We start from the raw sequence: 16702 nt of genomic DNA on the forward strand, positions 1-16702 counted from the left end.
TTGTAGGCGTGTGTCAACTGGCTGATACTGCTAAACTTGGTAAAGGAATGTACCCCAAATAGCTTGATAAAAGTCTTAAAACAATGATGAAAACTAGATGGTGGTCTGAAGATTAACAGTTGGCAAGGAAAAAAGTCTTCAGCATCAATTGAAAACTTATTTGAATGTGTTTTCATGTCCTTTAGAGGTTTTTTTGTAGTGTGTTGTTTGAACTGCATGTGCCTCTTGGAAAAGGTTTGGGTGGATAGTGGGGAACAGCTGATTTTAGCAGAGTCATTCACAATGCCAAATGTTTTTCTTTACCTATAGTTATTTCAAAGTACATAACATTTACTTTAAAAATTAGTTTGATCTATTTACAGAAATGCTAATTCATATGTTAGAGATCTGGTATTAAATGTTTATGAAAACCAGTTGCACAAGCTAGTATAATTGTGGGATTCTGCTTTACAAAGATCATCTTAAGAAAATTGCCACAAAATAAATGACTGTGAGCTATAATCCAAGGTGCAATAAAACAAGTTAGAATAAATTGGACTGTATTGACTGGACTGCTACTTAAAGCAAGATTTCCAACAAATAACTTCATCCTAATTAGCTGCTTCTTACTCTGGTGTGTTCTTTTCATCTTCTGTTAGTCTGCTTTAGCAGTAAAGGTTCTGATTTTTTGTTTTATTCTCTTTCTTGAGGCTTTAATTAGTCTTTTTTTCCCAAAAAATATTTTCCTTCCGTTGAACACATCTGCCCTTTTATAATACACATCTGAACTTGTTTTGTTTCTTAAATAAATTTCATGTGCCCAGCAGGGTGAGCCCAAACAGCAACAGAAATGAACTGCTGAAGGAAAGGCCCTGAGGAAGGGCCCAGCCTTTGCTGTGGGGGCTTGCACGCTGAAAACCTGTCAGGGAGCTGTCACTAATGGCAGAAGACCTGGCATTGACATTGAGGTTGTAGTAATAGACTTTGAAGTCTAAGCAGATGAAAAATGTTTGGGCACACAAAATTGGGCATTAATGTTGGTCTCTTTAAACGTCGAGGCAAAAGTTCAAGGAGGCCCTTGGGATATCTGTTGGTTGTTCAACTGTAAGACCTTTAGAAGGATAGTCTCCTAGTTTAATTGTCAAAATGCCATCAGGAGGTGCCCTTCTCAGAAGATTACTCCCTGCATTGCAGTTTTTTCTGAATCTTTCATTCTGGCTCTCAAGGGAACTTAAGTAGACCTGCCATTTAAGTATTTGATGTTGGACTCTGAATATCTTAATTTTCTTTTCTGCAAGGACTGGCTTAATTAGACAATAAATATGTCCACTAGCTCTGCACTGTGAGGGACAAAAACAGTACAACAAACTCTGCCAGGCCAAAACCATGTGAGGATTTGCTGCTGCTGCAGAGGAGGGGTTTGTTTGCATCAGCTGCATGTCCTTGCCGTAGGAGAGAAGCCCTTAGTATGATGTGCACATGTAAGCACCTTAATTACAGTATTGCAAAACATCTGCTGTGGATATTGAGAAACAGTTGTAATGAAATTAGTAGCTTAAGGGTTTTATTGAGGTTTTTAATGTATTTTAATAGCTTTACTTTTGTTTGTATTTTTAATAACTTACTCCATTTTATTTCTAGGCTTTAGTACTGCTAAAGGACAGCTTGTTCGTTCCATACTGTATCCAAAGCCAACTGATTTTAAGCTCTACAGAGATGCCTATTTGTTTCTCCTGTCTCTGGTGGTGGTAGCAGGCTTTGGATTTCTTTACACCATTGTCAATAGCATCTTAAATGAGGTATGTTTTCATTTCTGGTCCAAAACTGCCTTACTTTAGAAAAGGGGTGACCATGACTTCCATCACACTTCATATGATGAGAAACTATTTGATTTAAAGTGAATTTTTTTTTGCTCTAGTTTATATCAATGCAGTGAGACAAGGTTACTGAGAATAAAATTCAGCACTGAAACAGGATTTTAATATCTTACAGAGAAATTTGAGTTTACCTTGGTTTTTCTTGATCCAATTACTAGATTTTTATCTTTGTTATATGTAAGATTACCATCTGACTTATAGTTGGAAGAAATAGGATACAACCCATCTAAACATGCTGCAGGCAAAAAAGTCCTTATCAAGGAATAACTTGATAACTGTTAAGTTTTTTTTGTTTTTTTTTTTTTTCTCTCTCTAAAAATTTTACATTATTCAGCTAATGTTTTAAAGCAGTACATTGCCAGGGAGAAAAGTGCAAATGTGAAGTTATGGGTTGTGGATAATTTAGGACTGGATTATTGTGGTTGCTGATGATGGGTGAAGATTGTGTTAAATTCCTGGGCAATCCAGAACACACTGTACTGGGGAAAACAATGTGTGGGTTTTGCTCTTGTTAGCACATCAGTGGGATGGTGAATGTGTAAGCAGTGAATTCTGGCTCATTAACTCTGACCTCTGATGCAGGTTCCAGCTCGTACCATCATCATCGAGTCTCTTGACATTATCACCATCACGGTGCCTCCAGCACTCCCTGCTGCTATGACTGCTGGCATCGTTTATGCACAAAGAAGGTTGAAAAAAATTGGCATCTTCTGCATCAGCCCACAAAGGATAAATATTTGTGGCCAGCTGAATCTTGTGTGTTTTGATAAGGTTAGGTGAATTTTGAATCCTTGCTACCTGAAGGAGCATTGTCTTAGAAGAGGGAGTTTATATAGATGAAGAGGGAAAACTCATTTTTCATGTAAGTTAGATGATTTGTGATCTGTTAGCTTCCAGGTATTCAGTGTTTACCATCTGTCAATTCTCCTAATTTAATGTGCTCTAAAAAGTTGTTGTAATTGAGCTGTTTTCTTATCTCAAGACTCCCAACTTACTACTAGCACCTCAGAAATGTGTGAGTTAAGACTTACTAAGAACTTTATTTAGCACATAAGCTTCTGAGAAACTCAGGTGTGAAGTCAGACTTTTTCTCATTTTCATTAATTTCAATGAAAAGTATTGTTGAATGCATTTCAATGAAAAGTACTGAGTTGAATGTATTTTGTTATTATTTGTTAACCAAACATGAATGAAAGGCAGTAATGCTGCTAGCCAGAATTATTTGCTTTTGGCTATTTCCTAGATAAAATTAATTTTCCTCCTTAGATTTTATCTCAAATAATAAAACTGTATTATTTCAACTGTAAGTACATTTCAGTTATTGTTTTAACTATATAAGATATTACTAATGGTTTAGTGCCCTTTTTCCATTGTCCTGTCTCTGAATATTGGGATGGTGTGCTATCATCTTTGGATTATAAGGGTCTGTTTCATTTGTCCTGTCTCCAGAGAGGAGCATGACTGCTTTGAATATTTTAGAAAGTTATTTAACGGGTTTGGAACTTAATTACTAGCAAAAAGCAAAGGAGATACTGTGTTTTCTGTCATGAAGTCTTGATTTGTATGTGAAAACAAAAGAAAATTGTCTTAAATAGCTGTTAATTTTTGCTTTGCTGGAAGATAATTTGTTTCTGAAGGCTTTTTCTTGATGCCATGCCCTTGGTCTCCTTTGCAGACTGGCACACTTACTGAGGATGGCTTGGATCTTTGGGGAATTCAGCGGGTGGAAAATGCTCGGTAAGGATGAGCTCAGGGCTGATAGCAAATATGATACTCATGCTGTACTGTAAGAGCTTCAGCAGAAGAGACTAGAAAATTCAGTGTGAGCTCATATATGTTTACATTTTTATAATGTGCTGTAGGAATGCCACTTAAACTGTGGCTTAGGTCTAGTGGAAATTAAAACTCCACAGTGAAGCTGAGGCAGAATTTTATTTGTTAGTCTGAGACCTCATCATGGTCATACTGCAAAACTATTGCAGATACAGTTGCATATTTCTTTAATCCTGTTCTCCTAAGTGATGACTTTTTGGGCTGCTAAGATGAATTAGCTTAGCTAATTAAGTACTAAGTGATAAGAGGGCTTTGTATGAGAGATCAAACTAGACAAGGAAGGAATGAACACTGAGTGTTTGAAGGAGGAAAAAGTTGTGATAGGTTCTGAAGATTCCAGCCCAGAGTCTTAATCTGCTTTCTGTGATGTGTGAAAACACAAGTGAAGGGACTTGTGCAGTCAATTTTCTTCTGTTAATCTAAACAAACCTTTTGAAGTGGCTCATAATAAATAATTATAGTGCTAAGTATATTATTACTTCATTGTTTCAGTTTCCTTTTGCCGGAAGAGAGGGCTTGCAGTGAGAGCTTGCTGAAGTCAGAGTTTGTTGCTTGCATGGCAACTTGTCATTCCCTTACAAAAATTGAAGGGGTACTTTCTGGGGATCCACTTGATTTGAAGATGTTTGAAGCAATAGGATGGGTAAGTGCCTTTTTTCCCCTGAATATTGCATTATGAGCAAGTCAAAGTTAATGAATGTATAAATTAGTTGATTTTTTTTTTAATATAGATTTTAGAAGAAGCAACTGAAGAGGAAACAGCCCTTCATAATCGAATCATGCCAACAGTGGTTCGACCTTCAAAACAACTTTCCCCAGAATCCAAGCAAGCAACAGATCAAGAAATGGTATAAAAATTCAAAACAATTGATTTGAGTTAAAGAAACATATTTTACTGTATGCTGAGGTTCTGGCTGATAAAATTGAAATTGGATCAGAACTGTGAGGGTTTTGATGGCAAGGATACAACAAACATGTTTAAACCATTGTTGAAGGTAGTGATTCAGTATATGCCCCTTTCAAGGTGAACAAAGTGAGCGTCAGCATTATTGCTTTTACTGATTGGTTAAGAAGTACAGTAATGCTTTTTGAGCTTATGCCTTTTAATATTTGTGTGTTACCAAATTCTTATGTTTTAATGAAATGCTTAGGTGTGCTCACCTTGCAGTTTCAGTTAAAACAATAATTTGTTAATGTCACTGTGTGGCATGGAATTCTTGCCACTCTGGTACCTTAGAGATAATATTAAGTGCTGAGTAAAAAACCAAAATGTACTTAGCAAATGTAAAAGTTTCTTCTAGCTGTATTTTGAAGTATTTTTAAATATTTCACAAAGGGAAATTTTAACCATGAGTGTATATCCAGATTATCACATAGTAGGATCGTGGGAGGTTATAACAAGTCAGTACATTTGTATGAGTTGTATTTTGTAGTAGATAGAACTGTCTTTCTTTTGTTCAGAGCTCAGTGTATGTGCACAGTAATTTCTGTGCAGTTGTTGACATCTGAACATTCTTGCAACTTACTACATTATTTTTGGAGGGATATACTTAAAAATCGTGGCCACATTCTGAAACACCATAGTACTTTAGTCATTTACAAAGGCTAAACAGACAGTTTGAACTGTGAAAGATCTTGGAAATTCTAATCAAGAAATCAAGCTCTACAATTCTACTATGTCTCACTTAAAGTAAAGGATACTAAACAGATGCAGTATATTTATATTCAGCTTTTATGAAATCCATTAAAAATACATTATCACTTGATACGAAGAATGCTGTGCAGTTTCATTTATTGATTTGTGTTGAAATAGTTAGTAGCTGAAGAAATACTCAAAATTGATATTTAGAGTGACTGTATATTTTTTGTTTTTCAGGAGTTGTTTGAGCTGTCGGTAAGTGTAATTTTTCATTTGGCACATGCCAGTTTTTCTGAAGATGCATGTGGATGTAACCCTTTTGTTCCTTCCTTCCTGTCTGGCATAGACTGGGTATGAAATTGGAATCGTGCGCCAGTTTCCATTTTCCTCAGTGCTGCAGCGCATGTGTGTGATAGCCAGGGTTCTAGGGGAAAAGAGAATGGATGCTTACATGAAAGGTGCCCCAGAAGTGATTGCCAGCTTGTGTAAGCAGGAAACAGGTAAAGGAACAAATTTTTTATTTATTCTATAGCTCAGCTGAAATATGAGTATTTTAATAACTCAAAACTTGATTTTTCTAAAGTTCCTGTTGACTTTGAGCGTGTCCTGGAAGAATACACTAAGCAAGGCTTCCGAGTTATTGCTCTTGCTCACAGAAAACTGGAGTCTAAGCTTACGTGGCACAAAGTCCAGACTATTAGCAGGTAAGACTGACTTTACTCTTTTAATAAGTAAGAGACTTTAAAAGCTGCATGCTTTGAATTAATATGTAATGTGTATTTTTGTTTAAATCAATTACTACTCTTCTTTAGCTTTTTTTGTCTTGGCATACATAGTTCTGTACATCCTTTAGTTGTGCCCTGGACACAGAAGATAAAGAAGTTTTTTTCTGCAATGAAGTGAATTCACAGGATGAGCTTTAAGCTGGAAATGAACTGGAATATTATTTTCATGATATCTAATTTACATTGTTGTGGCAGAAAACCTCATCTGATTTTTTTACTTGCACATACTTATATCACCTATGTTTATTAAGGATAATGGCAAGTAGTGGAAATCCTTCTGTGCATGTTTGATGCAGTTTCTTTGTCTCCTAAAGGCAGCATGTCCGTTTTCTCATTGCAGAGGTTTGAAAGGTAGAAAGGTTTCTTCCTTCAAAGAGTAGTACCTCCTGTGAATTATTTCTCAGCTGAGCCTAGTTTTGTGGATAATGTCATCTTTCCCACAGTGCTTGAATGTGTAGCACAGCTATGAAAATGCCAGCTTTGACTGTGTTCTTTTGTATCAGCCCTGTGTGCAGGGTGAACATTTAGCAAAGCAATGAGTTTTCCAGTTTCAGGTGTGAAAGTCTACAATAGCAGTAGAATAACCAAGACCTGTAAATACACTGACTTTTTAATGTAAACCAGAGGGAATTTATTTTTTGCCTAATTAGCTAGTGCCTATTAATCTTACATGTCTTTGTAACAATGTCGTAGCTTTTATGTTAAGGTTCAGCTAAATTGGAAAATAGAGATGTGCACTCTAAACATATCTTAATATTTGGCCTGTGAATGCACTTCGTTTCAGAGCAGGTTTTGTAGCTATAACGTATTTGAGACTGTAATTTCCTTTAGAAAGCATTCTCATGGAAGAAACTGAAAATTGTGCTTGAGAGGGAACAACATTTTCTCACACTGGTTTTCAAATAAAACAAGAGAATTAAGTATAAATTACTGTTATTATATCTTTCACATCACTTTTTATAAAGCAAATTACTTCATGGTTAAAAATACACATTCCTCTTTACTTTGATAAGCAGAAAATCAGGCTTTTAGAGCTGCATCTAATAATTGTAAGTCTTAAAATCTTCTCTTCCTTGTCTCTTTTTCATCAGAGATGCTATTGAAAGCAACATGGATTTTATGGGGTTAATTATAATGCAAAACAAGTTAAAGCAAGAAACCCCTGCTGTACTTGAAGATTTGCATAAAGCCAACATTCGCACTGTCATGGTTACAGGTTAGCACGTAAACATTGATACTCAAAGATCCATCTCTTGCTGGTCTTGTTTTAATTATGTGTATGAAGTCAAATGTTAATGTCAGTGGGTTTACACTGTGTTTATAGCAACAGGGGAGTTTAGAAACTTGTGAAAATATTCAGACTCCAATTTTTTTCTTTTTGGGTGCAAGTTGCTTTGGTAAGTCAGATAAACCAGCAGAGGCTTTAATTCCACTTTGTAATTTCTTCTCCCTAGCTTCAAGTATAAGGTGCTCAATACTGAATTGGAGAATGAAAACCCTTAAAAGTCTTCCAAATCAGGCTGAGTGGAAGTCCTAGTCTAATTTTATGAGTGAACTTGCTTTGAGCAGGAGGTTGGACTGGATGTCCTGTGGTTCCCTACCATTTTGATTTATACTATGAAAAGTCACTTTGTATTGGATTTTTTCTGGGAGAATGACTTAGGTCCTTGTAAGCATTCTAGATGTCTGTGCTCAGTGTTTTTTGTACAATATGTGTTTGCTTTTTAAATCACAGGTGTTGTGATTTTGGAATGTTTTGCTGGGCTAACAATACAGCTCTGTGTTTGCATGTTCTGTGACTCTAAAAAGCAGTATTTTAAATGGCTGCCTGTTTTCTGCCTGATTTTCCATATACACTAAGATTTGGTCAATCAGAGATCTTTATAGCTCCAAGCAGCAAACAAAATTTGTAGAGGAGGGGGTTTACCTGGGGGTTTGAATGTTGTCTGTAGGCTTGGTTTGCTCTGAGGTTGGCACTGATATGTGGGGCAGTCCTCATCATAGTTCTGTACAGGCTTTGATAGCTTTTGTCTTACAGGGAATATCAACGTATGATCTTGATGCTTTTCTGACTGAAACCCTTTTAAATGCAATTTTTTAACAGGGGATAACATGTTAACTGCTATCTCTGTGGCCAGAGACTGTGGAATGATTCTACCTCAGGATAAGGTCATTATTGCTGAAGCACTACCTCCAAAGGATGGGCAGGCTGCCAGGATCAACTGGCATTATGCAGATACCCTCGCAAAATGCACTAGTTCATCACCAGCCATAAACTCAGAGGTAATATGGCCATATTGTGCATATATATTAGAATGTAAGCTGTTAGTTTTGCTGTTCTTTTTATGTTATTCCATTAAATAGTAAATCTGCTGTTAAGTGTCAGTTCAGCATTGATATATTGGTTAACTTTCAGATCTTCAAATACCAAAGACTAGTAAAGCAGCTGGGGGGGTAGGTTTTCAACTGTGATATGACATTTGACATTTCACTTGACGGGGTTTTTTTTCCAACATTTCAGTCTGTCAGAACTTCTCTAGCTGCTTGTAGTTGAAACATTAAACTACATTTTCTTAGTAATATGTAAGTGTTTTTATTGTATGACAGTTTTTTTTCAAATTACCTCCTTATAAACCTAGTCATCTCTAGGAATACCTCTCTGAGTATTAGCTTGAAATGGCAAGATATTTGTGTAAATCCATTACAGTATTAAACTACTTTTGATAGGATATTCCAGTTAAATTGGTCCATGAAAGCCTTGAGGATCTCCAGATGACAAAATACCATTTTGCAATGAATGGGAAGTCATTTGCAGTGATTTTGGAGCATTTTCAGGACCTGGTACCCAAGGTGAGCATTTCACTTGAGCATGGGCACTTTCAGTGGTGAGGAGCCTTTGCCCTGTGAGCATTAAGAACTCTCCTGTCTTGCAGCTCGTGCTACACGGCACTGTGTTTGCTCGCATGGCACCTGATCAGAAAACTCAGCTGGTGGAAGCTTTACAAAATGTAGAGTAAGTATTTGCTTAAGCATAGAAAGCAAGAGGTTCAATGTGTTTGGTTTGATAGGAGACAAAAATTATACATGCTGCTAGCTGTTTTGCCTAAAGAAAAATGCTAGGCTGAGAAAACTCCTTGTGTTAATAGATCAGCCTATTAGCTGATCTAATAGAATGAGAGTAGTACCATCTGCTGGCTAGTTGGGAAAGTTTCAGACTTTTAATGAAGTTTTAAATGAGGAATATGTGCATAAACTGACTAACATATTTTATAAATGCAGTTGCTTGGTTTATGAAACAAACCCATCAAATGTCTTCTGTGTATTACAGAAGTATTATCAGGATGACTTGTGTTTACATTGGTCAATATGTGAGTGTTGGTGTCAGGCCTTGCAGCTTTACAAAATACTATAGAAGTGTCGTTGCCTAGAGCAAAGATTCTTTAGACCACATTGGGATGATAGAGAGCTAATTAACCATTATTGCTTTGATTGACCTGTCACTGTCATGTTACTTTTCTGTCTAGTTCCTTAATATGTATAACAGCAACAGTAATTGATTTCGGCATTAACGATCACCCATTGTTATGCAAACCCTGAATAACTCAAAGTAATATAGAAGTAATTAATGAAATAAGCTAAATGAACCATGGTTGGAGAATGTCCAGAATGCTGATATCTGTTTGCTTTTTATAGTTACTATGTGGGCATGTGTGGAGATGGTGCAAATGACTGTGGGGTAGGTATACTTTTATTTTCCATACAGAACCATTCAGTTAAATGGTACAGCTGAAGGCAAGTTCTAAAATGGTCTCTATGTCAATGTTACCTGGCAGGCACTGAAGAGGGCACATGGTGGTATATCTCTGTCTGAACTTGAGGCTTCTGTGGCATCACCATTCACTTCCAGGACACCCAGTATTTCCTGTGTGCCAAAGCTGATCAGGTAATGCCACTGACTGTGGACTTAAATGTGTCTGTGTAACTCATTTTGCATGCTCTATTTTAGTGTCTATTTGATGCTGCAGGAAACCAGTGTGAATTACAGAACAATACATACATTTTAGTGGTTCTGTTTCTTTACCAAAGGTACTCAGTGCAAAACCCTGCCATAGCATGATTTACTATTTTGTTGTAAAATCCTTTGTCCATGTAAAGTTAATTTTTCAAAGCATGACCAAGCTTCTACACAGTCTTTAATTTTGTCTTAGTCACTTTGCTAGTTTCCATAAAAGCTATGTGTAATTGCACGCAGTAAAAATCTTCAGATAGTTGCTCAGCACCATACAAAGTAGAAGACAAATTCTCTAAATAGGATTTGACCAATTTTTTTAGTCTAGAATTGGAACTTAGGTAGTGATTTTGGATAAAGGTCAGCCAAAGAAGAATCTAGGGGTCTGTGGGGAGCTAATGAAGTAATGCATTATCAGAAACATTTCTGAAGTCAGCAGCTCTGTGGCGGACTGTGTTTATTCAGTCCATGCAGCAAACTAATGCTTCGTAGATGCTTGTGTAAAAAGACATTCATTTAAAAACCTCTGTTGAAAACCACATGAAGTCCAAAGAGGACTGGTTAGGTGTTGGCTGAGTTCAGAAGACATGCCCACAATTGATGTTGGGGGAAGTGTACCATTCTGAGTCCTGTTATTCTCATGTCTGTAGCCTAATGTCCCTCAAAGAGTTTGCTGGTGTATTAAATTGCAGCTAACATTTTGGTAAGCAAAACTGAGCTGCTTGCACAGAAACCTTTGTAGTTACATGATTGCATCTGTTTTGACAGGGAAGGCCGTGCTGCTTTAGTAACTTCCTTCTGTGTGTTTAAATTCATGGCATTATACAGCATCATCCAGTACATCACTGTTACTTTGCTGTATTCTGTAAGTATTCTGTCAATACCTATGCAGTGTCAACATAATTCAGAGATTTGAAAGTTGATAGATATTTAATATAAATTATTGCAAGTCCCTTTGAGTACAACATATGCATTCAGAAATGAAAGTGTTGTTAGTATTTGGGGGTTTTTTTTTCATACTAACTGTACAAAATACATGGTAGTATCTGTTTAGAAAAGGCAATAACCAGTGGCTGAGAAAAGAAAGTCTCTACAGTAGGAAGACCAAATAAGGATATATACAAAGCAAAAGTACAGGTTTCAATTATTTAAAAACTTTAAGTATTTTGAAATAGCCTAACTTATTTTAAAGGGCAATGCATTCATTTTATGTTAGAATTTAAAGAAACTGGAAGTACTGATTCAGCTGGGTGGGGGGCAAGCAAAATGGAATGTTTCCTGTTAATATGATTGGTTTCACAACAGTGGCATGTGATAGAAATCCTGTATTTTAATTTGTATTCTGAGCAAGTTAAAGGTGCAGAGTATTAAAGGAACTTGGGGTGGAAATTTTCACAGCTGTATGAGTACATAGTAAGGCTATGGTGTTGAAAGAGCTGTAGGTCTAAGCTAATATTGCACTGGTATATAAGATTCAATAATACTATTTTGATTACAAACAAATTTCAATTACAAATAGCTTGTCTATCTTGAAAAGGAAATTGTTTCATACTGTGATACTTCAGGAATTATTCTGTGAATCGTAGAGTATTCAGGACTCCTGCAAATAAAGGAGGCCAGTTTGACAGGACACTGTCTTGTTTATAGAGGGAAATTCAAAGAATTAATGATGTAAAAGTGTCAATATAAATTTTTTGTGGTGTGAAGAAATTACGAATGTTTCATTTGTTGTTTCTCTCTAGATCCTGAGCAATTTGGGAGATTTCCAGTTTCTCTTCATTGATTTGGCAATTATTTTGGTGGTTGTCTTCACTAGTAAGTACTGTACTGAATTACCATCGTGGCTTCTTTGAACCACTTCTTGCTTGCTCAGATTTTCTTAAATATCTAATTACATGTGGTTTTGAGAAAACACTGTGACATACAGTGAAGATGTTATTACTATTGCATCTATGCATTAAGAAACCCAAACCACACTGTGTACTGAATAAGATTCATCTGAAATTTGTGAAATGTCCTAAAACAAGAAGCAAGTTGTAGGCATGATCTTGGGGAATTAAGTCTTCACAGTACAGGAAGCCGGTTTTGAGAATCAAAACAGGAGTCATTGCAATATCATCTTGCTCAAATGTTTTGATTCCTTGCATTCTTACTTTGAACTTCTGTCCACAAAATGTTACACTTAAAGTACTGCCTGGTGAAACATTTGATTTCACATACATGCCTAGCATTCCATTTACTGGCTAACGGTAGAATTCCATTTTCAAATTTAATAGAAACATCTTAATTGAAGCAATGGCAGTCCAAAAGTCAGGAGGCAAGCTGTAAGTCCTTGCAAACAAAGGGAATTTGGCCAGACACTACTAATTCTTTAAGTCTGATGGCTGCTGCTGTCCCCTGCTATGCTGTGCTGCTGGGGAGCCAGCCTGTAGAAGGCACTGTGGTGTTGTTCTAGGGTTGTATGGTTTTTTCGAAGTGGTTTCACATTTGCAGTTCTGGACTAAATTTTAAAGTGATGTCATGAGCAAGCCATTCTAATCCCACAGAATGTGAACAGGATAACTCTTGAAAACCATAGTGATGCAATGTGTCATTTGTTTTTTGTTCTCTCTGCAGTGAGTCTGAACCCTGCTTGGACAGAGCTTGTTGCACGAAGGCCTCCATCAGGTCTTATCTCAGGTCCACTTCTGTGTTCCGTGTTGTCTCAGATCATCATCTGCCTTGCTTTCCAAACCTTGGGGTTCTTTTGGGTCAAACAGCAGTCCTGGTACGAGCCTTGGACACCAGACTCTGAGTAAGTGTTTCACTGGCTCTGTGCAGGATACAGTAGGGAATGGAAAGCTATAGGCAATAATGCTCTCTTCTTTCTTGACCCCCATCCTGTGGGGACTTTGAAAATAATGCTTTTGTATTGCAGCTTGTTAGTCTGCTGATTTTCTGTGAAAAAATATGTGGGAGCTACCCACTGGCTGAAAAACAAAATTGGGTCAGAGTCAGATGGCTTGGTCTAATGACTCTTCAGTTCTGGGACAGTTGAGGTAGAAATTTGAAATTATGGTTCAGATCTATCTCTTTCATATTATAAAGCTTTGCTTTCCTGTTAGAGTTACAGTAAATCAAATTCATATCTTTGAAAATAAAGAGGTGTTTTAATTTTATTTTTTAGATTGCAGTATTTTCTTACCTGTCTCTGAAGTCTGTCTACAGTGATAGTTTTAAAACAGTTTATGTAGAAAATTTACAAACTGGCAACATAAAAGAACTTGAAGCTCTGAATTCACAAAAATTGCCACCTCCCTTCCACACTTTTGAGTTATTTTTTACTACCTGTAATGTGTTCTCAAGTTTAAACATTTTTACTACTGTAGCAATTTGTTCTGTCATTATTTTTGTAAATAAGTGGGCCCTATTTGCCTCTTCTCCATAACTGTGTTCAATGTTCTTGTGTTGCAGTGCATGTAATGTGTTGGATGCCCAGAACACCAGCTCTGCACACCATGGGAATGAGACTATTCATGATGAACATTACATTAAAAATTATGAAAACACAACTTTGTTTTTTATATCCAGCTTTCAGTACCTCATAGTGGCAATTGTCTTTTCCAAAGGAAAGCCCTTTAGACAACCATGCTACAAAAATTGTAAGTCCTTTCTTAGTATATACAGTTCCAAATAAAACTCCTAAGTGACTGTGCACTTGTTGACAATTCTGTTGTGCCACTTCAGAAGCAATAGTGTTGCTAGCAAATCATAGTGGAGTTATCATCTCATAATCACAGCTAGAAATAAGGAAATACTAAACTGTATGGAGAAATTTGTGTTAATAGTTGCTTAATTTGTAAACGTGTATGTGTCTGTATATTTCAACTCCACAAGTGAGCCAGTGAGAAGGAGTCAGGAGTCAGACCTTCTCTCTCTTTATGACTATCAGCACAACTAGTATTGCTCCAGTTTGCTTGGAAGGAGTTTAGGGGGAGAAGAGAGGTTGTTTCCAGGCAGTAATGAACTCATGACGCATATTAAAGCTGTCTAAAACTCTTGATTGTGAGGTGGTCCAATTAAAATATTCTTTTCTTCTTTTACAGTTCTGTTTGTTTTATCTGTTATAGTTCTTTATGTCTTCATATTTTTCATCATGTTGCATCCTGTTGAAGCTATCGATGAATTTCTTGAGGTGAGAGGCAGCAGATCTTGGGTGTGTCAGCTTCCTCAGGGAACTGGTGGGCTGCCTTTGGGGCATGCATGAGCCCTGCAGAGCTTTAGCTTAACATCACTGGGTGGGGAAGGGAGAATTTATAATGCTGAGTCTGTTTTGGATGTGTGTTTACTTGACATGTGTGTTTGTAACCTCTGGCAACTTGTTTCCACAGCTTGTGTGTGTGCCCCCAGAGTGGCGCCTAAGAATTGTCATCATCGTTATTCTAAATGCAGTTGTGTCTGTGGTGACAGAGGTAAGAAATCCACATGGAAAAATGCTTCTGTTTTAAGTGCTTCTTTTTGCAGGGTGCGTGTTTGTCTTTTATTTAGATCACTCTTCACAGCATGCCAGTATGAGTGGCTGCTGTTTTCTTGTTAAGTGTGTATTTCTACAAGTGTCCTTTTAAGCTAGATTTAAGGTGTCAGGACTTTCTGTGTCTAAAGTGTAATTTTAAAATCTTTTTTATTAAAAAATTGGGGCGGAGAGGAAGTTAAAAGACTTAATAATTCAACAATTTCGTATTAAAATACTCCCATTTTTATTTTCTGTGTTACTTCAGAATAACAACATACAAGAGAACTATCTAAAATCCTTAGGGGAGCCCCCTTCCTTCATTTGGATCATACACATAGTTTATTGTTCAGAATTATGCAGGTCTGTGTAATGCAGGTTTGTCTGATATGATCAAAGTCCAGAAGTAGAGATGTTCATGCAAATCTGCTTTTGCCATCACTGAGCTTGTCTGAAGTCAGTCACTCTGGATGTTGACCTCTTCTGCTATAATTCCAGAGTTAATATATGCAGAAGTATGTCCTACCTTTCATCCAGGTGCCTTGTTTTTGTTTCCAAGAATCAAAGTTGGACAGATGAATCTTCCAGAAGAAATCTGGATTCACAGTCAGTTATTTATTCCTGTGGTTAGTTTTTCTCCCTGTTGACTGACGTGTGATTTCCAACCTGAATATGTCTGGGTTTTGGTTGCAGTCATGAGTCACTTTTTTTCCTGCAAGATGAAAAGGCCTTCCAGCATTATCTAGTGCACACTACAATTATCTGTTTTTACTGTGTAACATTTTCTACAGCTTCTAATCAGTATTTCCATTACAATGTGAGGGATTGCTACCAATGTAACCAGCATAATGCTTCCTTGGATCATATAATTTTGGTCTTCAAAGAATACTACAGGATTAATATTCTCTCCAATTGACATGTTTTTTCCCTTTCTTAGTGACCTAGTAAAAATTAACTCAAAGGTTTTTTTTAGATACTTGAATCAAAATTACCAAGGTTTTGTATTTAAAATGTTGTTCCAAATACAATTTGCAAAATATGCTTTTATGTTGCTGCCTATTGGAACATGGTTTTGTGTTTTCACATGGCAGGCAACAACTTTTCCAAAATGTGTCAGTAGGTACTAATTGTCTTGGCCTCTTGTCTTGTTGTTAACAAGTTTATCCACTATTAAAGCTCCTGTGCTTTTCTTACTCCTGTATGTACTCTAGCTCTTCCTCTGATGATTTTTCTTTATGGCCTTGAATTCGTACTTTTTTTTTTTTTTTTGGTAGTAGTGAATGCTTAATAGTTTGGGTTTTTCTGGCTTTCTTTTATTTGTGAAAAGTCAAATTTTATGTATTTTGCTGTTTTTGCCACTGAAACAAAACAGCTATTCTAAAGCTTCAGAATCATGGCTTTTTTTTGTCTTCTGATAAAATTAAAACAAACCTCCTAGACAGAAATATTTTTTCCTATTCAATTTCAAATTTCAGTCCAGTGATAAAGATTACTGAGTGAAATACATTTATCATCTGCTTGAAAATTCCTTTGTTCTGCAGGTGATCTTGTAACTTTTATAGAATCTGGTGCTGTTTCTGTTCTGGATGTGTAAGGGCTCCAGTAGGAAGTCTGTACAGTGTGCCAATCCATGTATCAGCACGTGGCTCTTAAGGACAAATGGTTCTCCTCTGGTTTAAATATGTGTTCATCAAGTTCTACTTCTGGGCCTTGTTGGTTTTCACATCAGCCTGAAAACTTGTGAATTTCTACTAAACATCACCTAAGCACTATAATTACCTGCAGACTGTGTTCTTTCACCCAGTATTTCAAACCTCACCCCAGTCTTTTTCCTATGGAGGTTTGAGTTAGCATCTTTGTACTCGTCAGTCATTTAACTTTCATTACCAAAACTGCAGGGGTGATTGGACACTTTTCTTCTAAACAGCCTTCACTATTTATCTTGTTGCTTGTACTTTGGTAATAAAATAGAAGTACCTACTTCTTGGCAGTAATTTTGTGGGCTGTTATGCTCTCTCTTAAACCAAGTTTCTTCCACTTTGTAAGTTGAATGCTTTGTTATGGCAGATGAGTTGTTTTACTGTTCAGCAG

General features: G+C 36.6%; 1 protein-coding gene across 2 annotated transcripts in view; it reads left to right on the forward strand.

Annotated features, from left to right (window-relative positions):
• Positions 1-16702, forward strand: part of ATP13A3 (ATPase 13A3) — a 51035-nt gene that overhangs the window by 30395 nt on the left and 3938 nt on the right. Inside the window, exons 12-31 of one of the 2 annotated variants that reach the window (XM_031055474.1) lie at positions 1621-1778; positions 2439-2627; positions 3532-3593; positions 4182-4332; positions 4421-4537; positions 5566-5583; positions 5675-5828; positions 5912-6032; positions 7205-7329; positions 8218-8396; positions 8841-8963; positions 9047-9126; positions 9807-9849; positions 9947-10056; positions 10891-10987; positions 11865-11937; positions 12739-12916; positions 13576-13763; positions 14208-14296; positions 14493-14573. In XM_031055474.1, the coding sequence (XP_030911334.1) occupies positions 1621-1778; positions 2439-2627; positions 3532-3593; positions 4182-4332; positions 4421-4537; positions 5566-5583; positions 5675-5828; positions 5912-6032; positions 7205-7329; positions 8218-8396; positions 8841-8963; positions 9047-9126; positions 9807-9849; positions 9947-10056; positions 10891-10987; positions 11865-11937; positions 12739-12916; positions 13576-13763; positions 14208-14296; positions 14493-14573 (2336 nt within the window). The remainder of the gene's footprint in view (positions 1-1620; positions 1779-2438; positions 2628-3531; positions 3594-4181; positions 4333-4420; positions 4538-5565; positions 5584-5674; positions 5829-5911; positions 6033-7204; positions 7330-8217; positions 8397-8840; positions 8964-9046; positions 9127-9806; positions 9850-9946; positions 10057-10890; positions 10988-11864; positions 11938-12738; positions 12917-13575; positions 13764-14207; positions 14297-14492; positions 14574-16702) is intronic. The other variant, XM_031055475.1, reaches the window with a different exon arrangement.

This window comes from Geospiza fortis, unplaced genomic scaffold (assembly GCF_000277835.1).
Source record: "Geospiza fortis unplaced genomic scaffold, GeoFor_1.0 scaffold172, whole genome shotgun sequence".
Taxonomy (NCBI): domain Eukaryota; kingdom Metazoa; phylum Chordata; class Aves; order Passeriformes; family Thraupidae; genus Geospiza; species Geospiza fortis.